Source organism: Erpetoichthys calabaricus, chromosome 10 (genome assembly GCF_900747795.2).
Source record: "Erpetoichthys calabaricus chromosome 10, fErpCal1.3, whole genome shotgun sequence".
Classification (NCBI taxonomy): domain Eukaryota; kingdom Metazoa; phylum Chordata; class Cladistia; order Polypteriformes; family Polypteridae; genus Erpetoichthys; species Erpetoichthys calabaricus.
This window is the reverse complement of record NC_041403.2, coordinates 64,061,904-64,076,689: the sequence shown is the minus strand read 5'-3', so window position 1 is coordinate 64,076,689 and position 14,786 is coordinate 64,061,904. Positions and strand designations below refer to the sequence as shown.

At 36.6% G+C, this 14,786-nt stretch overlaps 1 protein-coding gene across 5 annotated transcripts in view; it reads right to left on the bottom strand.

Annotated features, from left to right (window-relative positions):
* The window catches only part of rasal2 (RAS protein activator like 2), a 260,725-nt gene that overhangs the window by 184,432 nt on the left and 61,507 nt on the right, over window positions 1-14,786 (bottom strand). For 2 of the 5 annotated variants that reach the window (XM_028811330.2, XM_028811331.2), the window contains exon 1: window positions 2,149-2,823. The exons of 2 other annotated variants lie outside the window; for them this stretch is intronic. In XM_028811330.2, the coding sequence (XP_028667163.1) occupies window positions 2,149-2,653 (505 nt within the window). In that variant the 5' untranslated portion in view covers window positions 2,654-2,823. Of the gene's footprint in view, window positions 1-2,148; window positions 2,829-14,786 lie in introns of those variants that run through there. One more of the 5 variants, XM_051932425.1, reaches the window with a different exon arrangement.

The following is a 14,786-nucleotide window of genomic DNA, read 5'->3' as shown; positions in this document are numbered from 1 at the left end:
TCAGTAATCATTTTAACAGTTCACCTAGACAGCTTTTATTTTTTACCCAGTTACCACAACATATGAAATGTTCGTGAGGGTTTAATCACATTGTTTGTTTCTTTTCCTATGTGTCTATGTACAAAGTTAAGCCCCTTTAATTGTACATAGTAACACCATGTTTTGTACTGCTACGGTTTATTATTCCTAACAAAGCTCAATAATAAACTGACAGGAATCCAAAAGCTTCCAGGTTATGAACTGCCAGACAAGCTTAGTGTTTCAGGAAGCAGACTAAGCTAAAACAATATTAGAAATTATGAGCAACCACCATTAATTTATTCTGTATGACAGCAGTAGGAGTAACTGTAGGTCAAAATGTAAAAAAAATGGATAATGATCATTGTTTTAAAAAGCATTGCTTCCACAGAGCTCATAGCATGGGTATTCCACTATTCAGTATTTTACAAGCCATTAAAATGCGGAACTTCTTTGTCTAAGCATTCCAACTTATGTCAAAATAAAGCATATTAGTCAATTTTCAGCTGTTTGCCTGTTCATCTGGAAGAGTATGGAAAATCTGCCAAGTAAACTGAGCTTTCCTACATGTTAAACAAGACACATTAAACTGCCCAATATACAGTTGTCTCCACAATGTTTAGCTGCAAGTCTGTATTTTAAAGCACATATTGCTCTAAAAATGTGCTTCCATCAAAGATTGTATAAATCACTTATGTCTGTGTGACCTAAGACAAAGTTCGTTTCAACATTTTATATTTTCAGAGATTATTACAATCACTGAAAATTTCAACATTTTATATTTTCAGAGATTATTACAATCTCTGAAAATAATTTATATAAAAATGATAATAGGAAACTGGCACTGTGGTTAGTGCTGCTATGTCATTGCTCCATAAGACTGTGTTTGCACATTCTCCCTGTGTCTGTGGTTTGCACAAATAAAATGTAAGAGTTTAAATGGAAACTTTACATTGGCCCAGTATAAAAGCATACATGTGTGTACCCCAAGGTAGTGTGGTGAAATGATCCAGAGCTGATTTGTGCCATGTGCCCAGTGCTGCTGGGATGGACTCCATTCTGCCAGAACTCTGAATTTGGATTTATCGGGTTGTATGATGGATGGATGGATATAAATAAATGCTTTTATATGCAAATCAATCACCAAAATTACTTTCAAAAGTATAAATAAATGAGGATATTTAGACACTATGATAACTATTATAAAATGTCACATCTATTCTGATCTGCTATTTGTGCTTACAACTACAACAGTGTCGCAACCAACAGTATGCCACCTAACAGAAAAGTTACAAAAAAAAAAAAAAAAAGGAAGCAAACATTATTATGTTTGCAAAAGAAAACAAGAGAGGGATTTAAAGCTTTGAGGCAACATTGCCTGCCTAAAATGCAAATAAAACAGCAAATATATTGACAAAGTCGGATTTCCTAAATAAACATTAGTTTTTAATAAACATTTTAAGAACGTTCTACTCTGCAAACATCACCAAAGGCTTACTGGCCATCAAAAATACATAAAATGCAAATGCTGCTGAGCAACATTTTGTTCCTTAAACCCTAATGTACAAAACTTAATTTTAATAAACAATATACAGCTGTTCTAAACTTGAACTTAAATGTAGTCAACAGTATGGCTAAATTGCAAAACTAAATGAATGGGAATTTATGACACATGTGATATTAAACTCAGCATCCCACTGTAGTACAGTTGTTTGAATTGATTATAGAAGATTCTTAAATTAGAACTCTTATATTGATGTAAAGGACAGCAGAAAAAATATAATATGCTTTGCATGATTCACATTAGATTATAATGTTCCTTATAATCAAACAGAGTGGCTATGCAATCTGACAAGTAATATTCTTCTAGTACAGTTATAAGACACAATATAGAAAGCTGTAAATATAATTTAAGGATTCTACATCTTCAGAAAAATCCACATAAAAAAGTATTTTTGAAATGATTATACTTAAAAAATTGAACTTCTGTTTACTGTTAAGAAAGTGTTACATTAAGACAGAACTGTCTGATGGTTTTTCTAGGAATAAATCTTTTGCCTTCTGAAGATATGTACAGAAAACAATTATGAGACATATTTGAAAACATTTGGCCAAATGTGCTCCACATACCTTCTGTTTTTGACTGCTTAAGCAGATGTTTTTTATCAGAAATCCTTTCAAACCTGTGAGAAACTGTGGAGAAAATTCCTTTAAAAACATGCTGCTGTTCCAGAGCTTCAGAACATGTTTGTCGCAATTCAGATTTTTTAATAACACTGCAAGGTCCAGGTTCAGAGACAGAGCGGTTATAAGGGATCCTGGTTGGCTTTACAGTCCTGGTGGTAAGGAGTGGATCACTTTCAACCAAATGACTGCTGTTTGCAAATGTATTCTGGTTTTTAACTGAATTGGAAGTGTGCCAGTCTAAAACCCAAGGATGTTCTGACATACCTCGTTTACTTGTCCATTTTGCTTTCCTGCAAGTCTTCCATTTGTAAGCTTGTAATGGCATTTCCTGGACAATGCAGTCTCTTTTAAAAGAGGTTTTTCCATTCCAGCTTAAACTGCTTGTCCAATTTTTTTTCTTACCACTTTCATGTACACTTCGGTCCAACTGTGTTCTTGTTAAACTCATTTTTAGGTCCACAGCTTTCAAATCATGGATGATCTGTCAGATTTATACGACATAAGTGATCTACATTTCAGAGGATCCAACCTTCGACAATAAAAACAGTATTTAAAAAAGCCACGTTAATAAGAAAAAGATTTTTACATACATATAAACATTTTTTTTCAGTTTTGTACAGGCATACAAATAATCATCCAGATTCAGCTTCCTGCTCTTGATGTCTGTTGCACCGAGTTGTAAAGGAAGTGGGATTTAAAAAAAAAACTGTCACTTGACTGTAACAGTCTTCAGTGAAACCAATCAAACACTTGTGTCTCATGGGGTGGTTTTCCTCATCAACAAGAAAACATTTAGCTCAACTTAATGTAAACGTATCTTTTTAAATGATGTATAAGGAAGAAGGAAGCATGTAGCATGTAGTGACGAAACCAAGTACTGGAGGGACTTTTTTTGAAGGACAGAAGCTGTAATGCAGTGAATGATGCAGTATAAATCAAATCTTTTGAACATTCCTTTAAGAATATTGCAATTTTAGATTCTACAAACATTGTGTGGAAAATGGGATTTGTTAACAGAATAGTTTTTCCAACTAATGAAGCAAAAAAGACAATAAGCTGAATCTTTCATCATTTACTTCCTGTTATGAGATTTTTAAAATACTGCAATATTCTGTCAATAATGCCATCTAACTCACAAATTTTAATACTAAGCACACATTGGTGTCAAGGTTTAAAAGCCATACTGGATTTGCCAAAACTCACAGCAAGTCTTAGTTGTGTAAAAGTTGGTAAAACAAGCATTTTTCCACACAACATTACAAACAACACTGAAGTCAACTTCCTACAAGTGTGTAATTAAATGACATACAAATTAAAGTAGATAAATGAAAGCTGGCAAAACTGTCTTCTACCACATACAGTATATCAGTATATAATATACCATTCATTATTGCAGTTGGGAAAATGTAACATGTATGACCATTATAGTAGTGCAGAGGTTAGCACTGCTGCCTCACAGTTGCAAAATACTTTGCTCGAACCTCATCCTGGTCACACTGTGTGTGGAGTTTGTCCTCTTATGTGCATGATCTTTCTTCAGGCACACTAGTTTACCTCTCACATCGTAAACATGTATATGTCAGGTTAAACTGTGACCCTAAATGTGCCCAGTAAGAGTGAGCGTAGATGCGTGGATGCATGACTTTCTGTGTCCTGGATTAGACTGGTGTCCTCTACATAGCTAATGAGTGACCTTGAAAATGGATGGAGGAATAAAACTATAAGGTAAAAAATGTCTTTAACGGTATGCCAAGTAACTCAGAAAACCTTTTGTACAGCACAAATGCATAGACAGTAGGAAGTAGTCTAATTCTTATAGTAATTCTTCAGCCAAGTACAATGTGAACAACATGAAAGCTGCAGTAAACAATAACCACATTTAAATGTAGTGGACAAGAAAATGGTGTATCAATATTAACAGATTGCTTTCTCCTAAACTTTTATGACAGTAAACTACAAGTACTTTTATTTAGTTCTGTAAAGTCTTGCCGGTAATCTCCAAGTTTGCTATCACATCTCAGCTTTACATAAAAATTCACTACATAATGAAACACATACCATAAGTTCAAGTTTTATCTAAAGGTGCTGGTCATAAAATTAGAATATCATGACAAAGTTGATTTATTTCAGTAATTCCATTCAAAAAGTTAAACTTGTATATTAGATTCATTCATTACACACAGACTGATGTATTTCAAATGTTTATTTCTTTTAATTTTGATGATTATAACTAACAACTAATGAAAGTCCAGGCAAAGTACTACTAATACCTTCATTATTTCAAGGCAGTATAGTTTACATCACTTAAGGAAGTACAACCTTAATTCACAGTTAGACCTCAGTTATTATAACTTTAAAAATATTAGCCAAAGTCATTTGTTCATTCATTTGTCCTGTTGAGAATCCCTGCTAGTATAATTCAACTAGTTCAAAATACTACTGTTAATATTCCTGACATGTATCAAACCCCATGACTTCATAAGCTATCACGAGCTTTGGCTACACAAGCTTATTGTTCATTTCTGAATTATTTTCCACACCCTGTTGATCTCCTAAGGAGTTCTGAAGTCAAACACAACAGAATGCCTCTGTTTACTGCATACTGACTCTGCTGTCTATCTTCTAACAACCTGAGTGACAACAGAGATCCCTGGAGGGATAATTCTTTTCACTGTATTTTTTAATTCTCATCACACTATTCTCCCTGAATGTAGCTTTGAAGAAAAGCATTCTTTGCATCTGAAACACCTGTACTTTGTTCATTTACACTGGAAGGTTGCAAGCAATTTTGATAGATATATTGAATTTAAAAGAAACAGGTATAGAATAAAAATCTGCACATGTTAACTCTGCAGCTGTCCTTTTACAATAAATATTAAAAGAAGATGGTTGGCACAAAGGCACAGTGGCTAATCCTGTTGACTGACAACTCGACAGTGCAAGGTTTAAATCCTAGCATGGACGTAGTTTGAGTGGAGTTTGCATGTTCTCCATGTATCTGCATGGGTTTTTCACTACATACATCAAATTTCCTTCCACAATGAAACAAGTGTTAGGTTAACAGCGATTCTACATTAGGCTAGTTTAAGTGATTGTGTGTAATTTTAACGGGATTGGTCCAAATCTCCATGACCTTGAACAGTATTTAGCACATTTGTAAGTAATGAATAGAATGACTGATTGAACTACAATATAAAATACATTCACCTGTTTTCTCAAGTTTCATCAATCCATTACCAAGCTGCTGGGAGTCAAAGTCTATCCCAGCAGTAGAAGGAACAATTAAAGAATCAGCTGCGCAAGATGTGATTACATTTTAGTTAGGACACTGGGCCCATTCAAAGTTGACAGTTAGCTTAAAATACCCCTCAGTAAAATGAAAACAAAGGAAGGTATATGAGGAGAGGTCTACCCAAACAATGAGTCAATAATCTATGACCTTAATCTAATCTATGGTAATGGAGATAACCACTTTAGCACAGAAACTCCTATATGAAATATACAAATGAAAGGTGTACCCTAGAGATATAAACAAATATGCTGCCACAGATGGGCTCCTCAGAGTGAATGATTAGATATTAATTTTTTATTGGGTTAATAAATATTTTGAAGGACATTAACACGTCAGGTCAGGTCAGGGAGCATGCACAGGTACAGCCCGTTGCCGCACCCACCAGACGACGAAACAGCTTGGAATCCTGGTTGGCAATCCCGCAGACAGACATGTGGTCCAAAGCACCACACACCCCTTTACAGTGACCTCGTGACCCCCCATATTCTCCCAATCCATCTACTGGCTTCATAGGAAGAGTCACTGGACACATGAATGTTGCTGCCAAGGTAAGTAAACCTCTCAACAAGATTGACACTCTCTCCACAGACAGACACACTGGTGATGACTGAGCCCAAGAGGCCGTTAAAGGCCCGAATCTTGGTTTTTATCCAGGACACTCACAAGCCCAGATACTCCGGACTCCATGCTCAGTCTCTTGAGAGCCCCGATCAGAGCCTCCATTGACTCCATGAAGATCACTGCATTGTCGGCAAAGTCATGATCAGTGAATATTTCTTCAATAACTGATGCCCCACAGCCGTTGGACCACATGACCCTGCCCAAAACCCAGTCCATGCAAACACTGAACAGAGTAGGAGAAAGAACACACCCCTGACGAACCCCAGAATCAACTGGCAAAAATGCAGAGGTTCTGCCTCTACTCTGCACAGTCCTCACACACAATACTCTCATGATATCCAACATTTTTGGGGGGAACAAAGTCTCAAGATGCCTCACAGTGCAGCTCTATCAACTGAGGTGAGCACTTCACAAAAATCAACAAAGGCTGCAAAGGAATTCTGCCAATATACGCATTTGCATTCCATGAGAATCCTCAGTGCCAGGACACGGTCGATGATATACTTTTAAGACGTAAAACCAGACTGCTCCTGTTGCTGGTAGGTGAGGAAGTGATCATTGATCCTATTGAGGATAACGCTAGCAAGGACCTTACCTGACAGTGTTATCCCTCTGTAGTTGCCACAATCCAGGCGATCACCCTTCCCTTTTCAGATAGGGACAAGATATCCCATTTTCTAGTCAGTTCGGATGATGCCAGTCTCTCAAATGGAAGCAAAGATTGCTTGCAATGCAAGGGGTACAGCCTTACTACCAGCCTGGTGAGGTTCAGCCCAGATAAGGAGTAACCACATACAGAGATCTGGCTAGTCCCAGGTCTGCACACCTCAGAGAGTGCCACCACTGAAATGTGGAATTTTTGACAGCAGAGGAAGATGATCATCATGCCGGAGAGACAAGATGTTCCATGTGCCTACCCAGATGGGCTGCCTCAAGTTGGGACCAGAGTGGGCCGTGCAATGGGAGACACCTCAGCACCACAAAGGTTCCAATTCCCAACAGGCCTGACTCCACTGGCTCTCCAGTGGTTTTGAATGTGGCATCCAAGGGTTTTCTCCATATTCTTCATAATGCTAGTAGCCTTCTTATAGGCAGCTGCAGCAGAGCTACTCCCGTGGAGAGCAGAAAGGAGTAATGTCTTTTGTTTCAGAGATGTGTGAATCTTTTTTTATGTTGGCTGGAGTGCCAATCCTGCCACCAATCCCAAAGTTTTCACTGTAAGATGGAGGACCGTTTGCAGGACAGATGTAGTTTAATATATTCTGAGAAATTTCAAATATGTAAAACCAACTGTGTGTAGAAAATGGCGGTGTATTTTAATAATCCAGTGTTCTCCATTTAATAGCGTTTTTTGAATAACTGATTTTGGAAAGCAGAGAGATCAAATTCTCCTTCATGAAAAAAAAGCACTTTCTATCTTTCTTTCCTACTTTGTTTTCAAAATAAACAAAACCACACAATTAGATGCCATACACAAAACTACAGAGGAGCTGAAGCACAATGTCTGAAGTGCATCTAAAGTGGGTCGTATCATGAATTCCAATGTGTAATTGGATGAGTTGGTTAATGTGCAACAACTGATGAACATCTCAAGTAGGACTCATGTCTGACTCATACAGTATACAGTATGCAACAGTCAGCGGTGCATCACTAATGCAATGACAATGGCTTAGGTCTCAAGATGGATGATGAACAGGAAACACAAACAACTTGAGAGGGAGCATATGGTGAAATGTGTCCAGCACAAAAAATATTCGGGACAGAAGCAGCAGTCAACCCAATTACAATGGCCTGGAAAAAGTTAACTCTTAGCTTCTCCGCCCAACAAATTCCTAAATAGTGCATTACTCTTAATAAATATTTTTGTTTTATATATGTAAAACTTGCATGCTTTAGTAGTTTATACTGAGTGCATTATAGTATAAATGGTCTCAGCTCACAATCAGTGAAGAGTGCTATACAAAAATTAGTTTAATGAAGTTAAGCATTATTCTTAAAAAAATTGGCAAAGAACCACATCATAACATAAGCATGACAAAGCCTGCTGTGCTGCGTTGAGTGAAGAGCACCACCCATTCATCTGTTGCACCTGTCATGTTCAAAGAAGCTCTCTGTCCTGAAGATTCTTTTTATTTTCCTTTCACATCCTATTTCCTGGCCACAGTTCAAGCACCCGAGTTCTGTTGGTAATTGAGGAAATATTTAAGAAAGTACTCAATATTCAAACCTCAGCCACAACCACCACTGAAGAACTATCAACCAAGCATTTGCTGTTTTTCTAATTTTATGATTGCCTGGCTCCCACTTCTGAAAAAACACATGGCCATAAGTAAAAAAGCAATTTCAAAGCTATATATGTTAATCTAGTGTATAAAAAGCTGATTTTATGATCAGTTGTGGAACAGTAAATCACACTAACTTGTGCAGTAAAGAAATGTCACAATGCTTTGTCAAACAATGATAATTATTCTAGTCATGCTTATCATACTGAATAAGTGCAAATTTAGAAATACTGTAATGTTAATTCACACCCAAATCTCATTATAAAGTCACTTTGTGAGGCCCCTGTACTCTTGACCTCTTATCCAATGAATAACTTGAATCCACTGTAGCTCTAGCAGTGTTGTTTGTTTGACTGCTTATCTGCATCATATGTGTTATCGGCCTTATGATGATATACAGTAATTATCCATCCATCCATTATCCAACCTGCTATATCCTAACTACAGGGTCACAGGGGTCTGCTGGAGCCAATCACAGCCAACACAGGGCACAAGGCAGGAAACAAACCCCGGGCAGGGCGCCAGCTCACAGCAGTATACAGTAATCATTTAAACATTCTATAAACTTTGCGTTCCTTGTGTTGTTGTCTTCTGTGCTCATCAGACAGATTCACATTAATCCTTTCTGCAATCAACTCAGCATGTGGCACAAATCCAGGTGTCATAATTGGTTGAGGCTTAACTTAACTGTATTTGATGGGTACTATCACATGATTAGCAAGTCAGATTTCCACCTGATACAATGCTAGAACATAACTGGAAAGTTTCAGATGTATAGTTTAAACACAGTATAGGCCCACCGAATCTATAGTTTAAACACAGTACAGATCCATTGAATCTAAAGCTATTAACCATTATCCAAGTAGCAGAATAAAAAAGAAACACAGATGGATGGACAGAAAAAAGTAACGACAATAAAAAAGACTCAAGCACTAGAGAAGCATAGCTCCCTAATAATAACTAAATATCTATCTGGTGTCTACTGCGTTGCAAAATTGATATTGTCACCTACATTCTTCTATAACACTTCATTTTCTGCCAATACCATATCATTAATTTCTTTGGTCTAATGTTCTGTAAACTTTAATGTACTGCTCATGTTTAAAACACTGTATATACCTGTATTTACTCCACTTTACCTTCTTTACAGACATATTAGTCTCCCACATGTCCTAATCTTTGTCTCTTTAAAAGATTTCTGATTTGACCTTGCTGTGGTATATTATAAATAATCTACATTTCATGTTATGTACAGTACATTCAGCATGTTAGTAAATCATCTTGCACTGTAATGCTAAGCCCTCAACTCTGATGTGGATTAAGTGTGTTCAGTAATTTACAGATAAACGGATAAGTTTCATTTAAAATAAAACAAGGATCAGCATTTCCATTTTAAGACATGACTATCTCTCATTAGTTTTTCTACAACAACTTCTACCTGTACACATCTGAAAATCTTATTAGCTGAGTCCTGAAATGGACAGTCATTATTGTCCAGGGCTTTTTCCATTACTTGCACCATATTCTGGTCGACCACAACCTTGAATTAGATAAAGTAAGTTTGAGAATATTATACTACATAATGCTATTTGTTCAATCTGCAACACAAGTCAAAAAGAAAATCAGCAGGTCATGTCTGGAAATGCTTTATGTTTGCACAGGAGAATTTTAGTATGTGAGTGCAGGTATCATACCTTTTATTTATACTTAAAAAAAAAAGCAAACACATACACACAGGCTTGTATTACTGCCACGTTTACCCCTTTATGGAATTAGTTCAGAAACAGATTTTTGTGAAATAACATTAGAAATCAAATGAGGTGTAATCTTTTAAGAGGAGATGAAAAGATAACAAAATTAATATTTTTTAATAGTCTCCTACACAGTACCAATAAATGACTGGAGGTTTTTCATTCATTCTCTGATTGTAATGAGCACTTCTACAAATGTCCATCAGTTCAAACATCTGTTCAGCTCACATGCAGTTCAATGTCGCGGATCAAAAAAGGGCACCTCATATGCAGCCACAGTTACAGTATGCTTATAGGACTGTGGGCTGTGAGAGGACTGCCAGCAAAAACAACAGTCGCAGCAAGTAAACATTAGACTCTAACAAAGTGCTTATTTGGCTTGTCTACACTGGTGACACGAGTTTCTCCATTTGTTAATACCAAAATAATATTTATTTACAACAACAAGTAAAATAATTTATTTCCTGTATGGCCCAAAATCACACAAGGAATGCCTCAATGGGCTTAACAGGCCCTGTTTTTTCACATCCCCCCTGCCTTGACTCCCTTAGAAGACAATTAGTATTTAGTGCTTTAGACATTTAATGTTTCAAAGCTCTGAAGGAAAAGGAAATCTCCCTATTAAAGGAACAAAGATGTGTAATCACCATCATAATTCATTGCTAAATTCCAATCTGCAAACATGGAATTTGTGTCATTTGTTTAGCTTTTCTTTTTACTATAATTCATTAGTATAAGCCATAAGTGAAAGCACGTGTCATATATTTGAATGGTACAGTGAAGAATGTAATGCTGCTTTACAGTTGTACATTTTTTGAGTACAAGTAATGACAGCCGAAGTAATTTTATAATTCTGGATTTGTACACAGATATTAACAATAACAAATTGTGATCAGAACAGGAGTTCTGAAACAGAGGTTTCATGTAAAACTGACATGTTTGATTTCATACAATACAAGTAGCTTCAAAGTTGGTTGAAATGTAAAAAAAAAAAAAACAAAAGGGTAGGTATAGATTTGGAAAATTAAAACTGAGTTTCCAACAGTAATTTGAATCATCCATTAAACATTAATTTTTAGTAATATTTTTTCAACCAGCTAATGATGCAAGTATAAAATCTTACAGTAACAAATGTTAAAAACTTAACAGAGTGGTTCACTGACAACTTTAAAAGCATGTCATTACAAAAACAGCTTTAAAGAGTTCAATTAAATGGAAATATCTTGAATTATCTTGGAATTCACTAATTCAACATTACATATACATGTATAATAATGTTTAAAATTATATATTTCGTATGGATTTAGACCAGTAGTTTTGTAGTAACTAAACAGAAAATCGTAGAGTAGATTTGTATGCTAAGATAAACCAAGTATTTTATGATGATGCCATTCTTAATAAACCCTATTCTGAAATCTCTCAAAGATTATAAACCTCACTGGTGTGTTTGTGGGGGTTGAGGGTTGACGTGGTGGGGGGTTGCAAGCCTTGCATTGTATTTTTAAATTCATCAATGCCAATTCATTAGGTTGTTCAAGTGGTCATTAGACCTCCTATGAAGTCTGTAGATAAATTGGGTGAGTATGGGGGTCATGAGGTTGCTGGAAAGGATGTGTGGTGGTGCTCCCAATATCTTTGCAAAAGGATGAAGGTCCAAGTGTACAGAGTCCTGGTGCTTCCTGTTTTGCTATATGGTTACGAGATATGGATACTATCCAGTGACCTGAAGTGAAGACTGGACTCCTTCTGAACTGTGTCTCTTCCGCTGTTTTGACTTTGTGTCAAATGAGCAGTTGCTCATGGAGTCCTGAATTAGACACATTACCTGCACTGTGAAGGAGCGTTAGTTACGGCACTACGGCCATGCAGTGCGATTCCCAGAGAGTGATCCGGCATGCAGGATCGTTGTTGAGGATCCGAGTGGCTGGACCAATCCAAGGGGACACCAACATAACACCTGGCTGCGACAAATAGATGGTAATTTCCAGATCGTGGAACTGGACCGCGTGTCTGTCTGAGGGGTTGGCAACCAGCATCCCAAGCTGTTATGTCTTGTGGTGGGTGGGGCAACGCACTGTACCAGTACATGCTCCCCAACCTGACCTGACTGCAATGCCAATATTTGAGAGAGCCAGCTAAATTTTATATCAAAACATAGCCTACAGTCTGGCAAATATAGGTTCAAGAGTATGGATTTGCATACTGAACAAAAAAGACACACAAATACACATTCAGCATTATATATTAGAAGTTAAAATATACATAAAAAACACCACTCAGAAACATCTAATTATAGCATTGTTAATGTGACCTTTACATTTACATATTTGGCTGGTGCCTTTATCCAAGGCGAATTGCAACATTTATGATACAATTGGTTACATTTCGTTTGGTTTTCCAATTAGAGCACAGGCAGGTCAAGTGACTCGTTCAGGTTCATACAGTGTCAGTAGTGTGATTTCAACCCACAACCTCAGGGTCTGAAGTCCAAAGAATTGATCACTACATCACACTGCATGCCTGACCATTTGTTCTTAAAGTTATTTGCACAAGCAACAATAATGCCATATGCTGATAGCACTCATGTAGGGCACCATGGTGGCATCTTATGGCTAACAAAATAAACACAACTGAATGATCCCACAGATCTTGTTATGTAGCATAATCAAGTCGTGCATATTGAGGCAAGTTTAATGCAAAAACACACTTGCCCATTAAAGCTGTGGTGTCTTGGATATAAATGCAAGCAGTGGTGATCCTATTACAGCAGTACAAAATGAAAAATGCAAGGCATGTGAAACTTGTACATTGATTTCTGTGGAATGCAAAACTGAAATATTAGATATGATTTTTTAAAAGCCTTTATAGTAAAAGTATAGCTACACAAATCTTAAATGAAATACATATTGACTTAATATTTTCAGTGAAAATGTTTGGTTTCACTTAAGCAGCTCAAGATTCTTAATGACACACCAAACAAAAATTCCTAAAATACACTGTTAATTGTAGGTTACCAACAGTCAAAATCTAAATACAACAAGCTTGAAAAGTAGTAGTAGTTTATGATATTTCATTTAGTTCCCTTGTGAATATAATTAAACTACAAATTAAAATTCTTCAGTTGTTCAGTCACTAAATATGTATTAAATACTATGCAGCAAACACTCCACATTCAATCGCTTCCACTTCTGCTTAGCATAGGCACAGCAGCTACCTTTTTGCCTAGTCATTTAAAGTAAACATTTCTCTAGCTTAAATACCACCTGACCACTTGTACTGTGAGTGACCTGTGTGAACAGATAACATGTAGGTATCATTTTCTCATGCAAGGATCAAGAGGTTAATCTTTAAGCACTAAATAAGAGTTTAAACGAACATACTGTTTCATAATTTATTTTTTAAGTTGCAATTGTTAGAGAGATTATTATCATCAGGATTGAAAAAACACTTTTAGTATTCTATTATATTAACAGATACAATCTATTATGAAATGTATATCAGCATTTTATCTCAAATAATTCTAGTAGAATTATTAACATCAATATAAGACACAACAACATTACTAACAAGGACCGGGATTTGGAACTCAGTGTCGTATATGTTTATATAAATTAGAAATTTGTTTTATAGGAGCAGCAAACTGACAAAGTACTCAGCATTGCTGCCTCACATATTTAGCACCTTGGGTTCAAATCACTGCGGTGGGTTGGCACCCTGCCCAGGATTGGTTCCTGCCTTGTGCCCTGTGTTGGCTGGGATTGGCTCCAGCAGACCCCCGTGACCCTGTGTTCGGATTCAGCGGGCTGGAAAATGGATGGATGGATGGATGGATGGTTCAAATCAGATGCCCAGTGGCTCTTTACATGAAGCATTCACACTCACCTCATGTTTGCATGGGTTTTTCTCCAGTTACTGCAGTTGTCCTCCGAGCCCCAAAAACAAGCTCTCTATATTTATTAACGATTCTAAATTGGCCCAAGTATAGTGTGGGTTACTGTATGCTTGGACCCTACAATGCTGTTTAGGTTCTTGCCTTACATCTGATGCTACATGGAAAGGCGTCTGCCCTTCAGGACTACAAACTGGATTAATTAAGTTTCAGACTGTTATTTTATTTGTTGTATAAATCACAACTATTTATGTAATGTTAAAATGTTGCTGCCTCTAGGCAAATTATACCAGTTTTCTTTTCCTGGACTTAGGATTCTTCAAATTAATGCAAAGCTTTAAGTAAACATGAAAAAAGAAACTTCAGCAGACTACCATGTGTTAATGGAATTATTAAGTTTATGTGCAGAATACTTAATAATGCATAGTGCTTATATCCAAGTCTTTTTAAGAAACTCATGATGTAAATGGGCATACATGAAGGGGCCCTTTAGGTGCCAAAACACTGACAGTTAAATTAATTTTGACCGAGCAAGCATCTGGTCTGGCAAGCCCTTTCAAAAGTAATAAAGTGAGGACAAATATAGCTGGCATTGATTTCTCTTGCCCTGACAGACTACTTTCCCAGTTATTCTCAGAAACTAAATCATTGACTCATTTTCTAATTTTATCAGGTTCAGGGTTGTGGGATGTACATGCCTATCCAAGCAGCACCAACTACATTGTAGAAACTACCTTGGTCCTCTC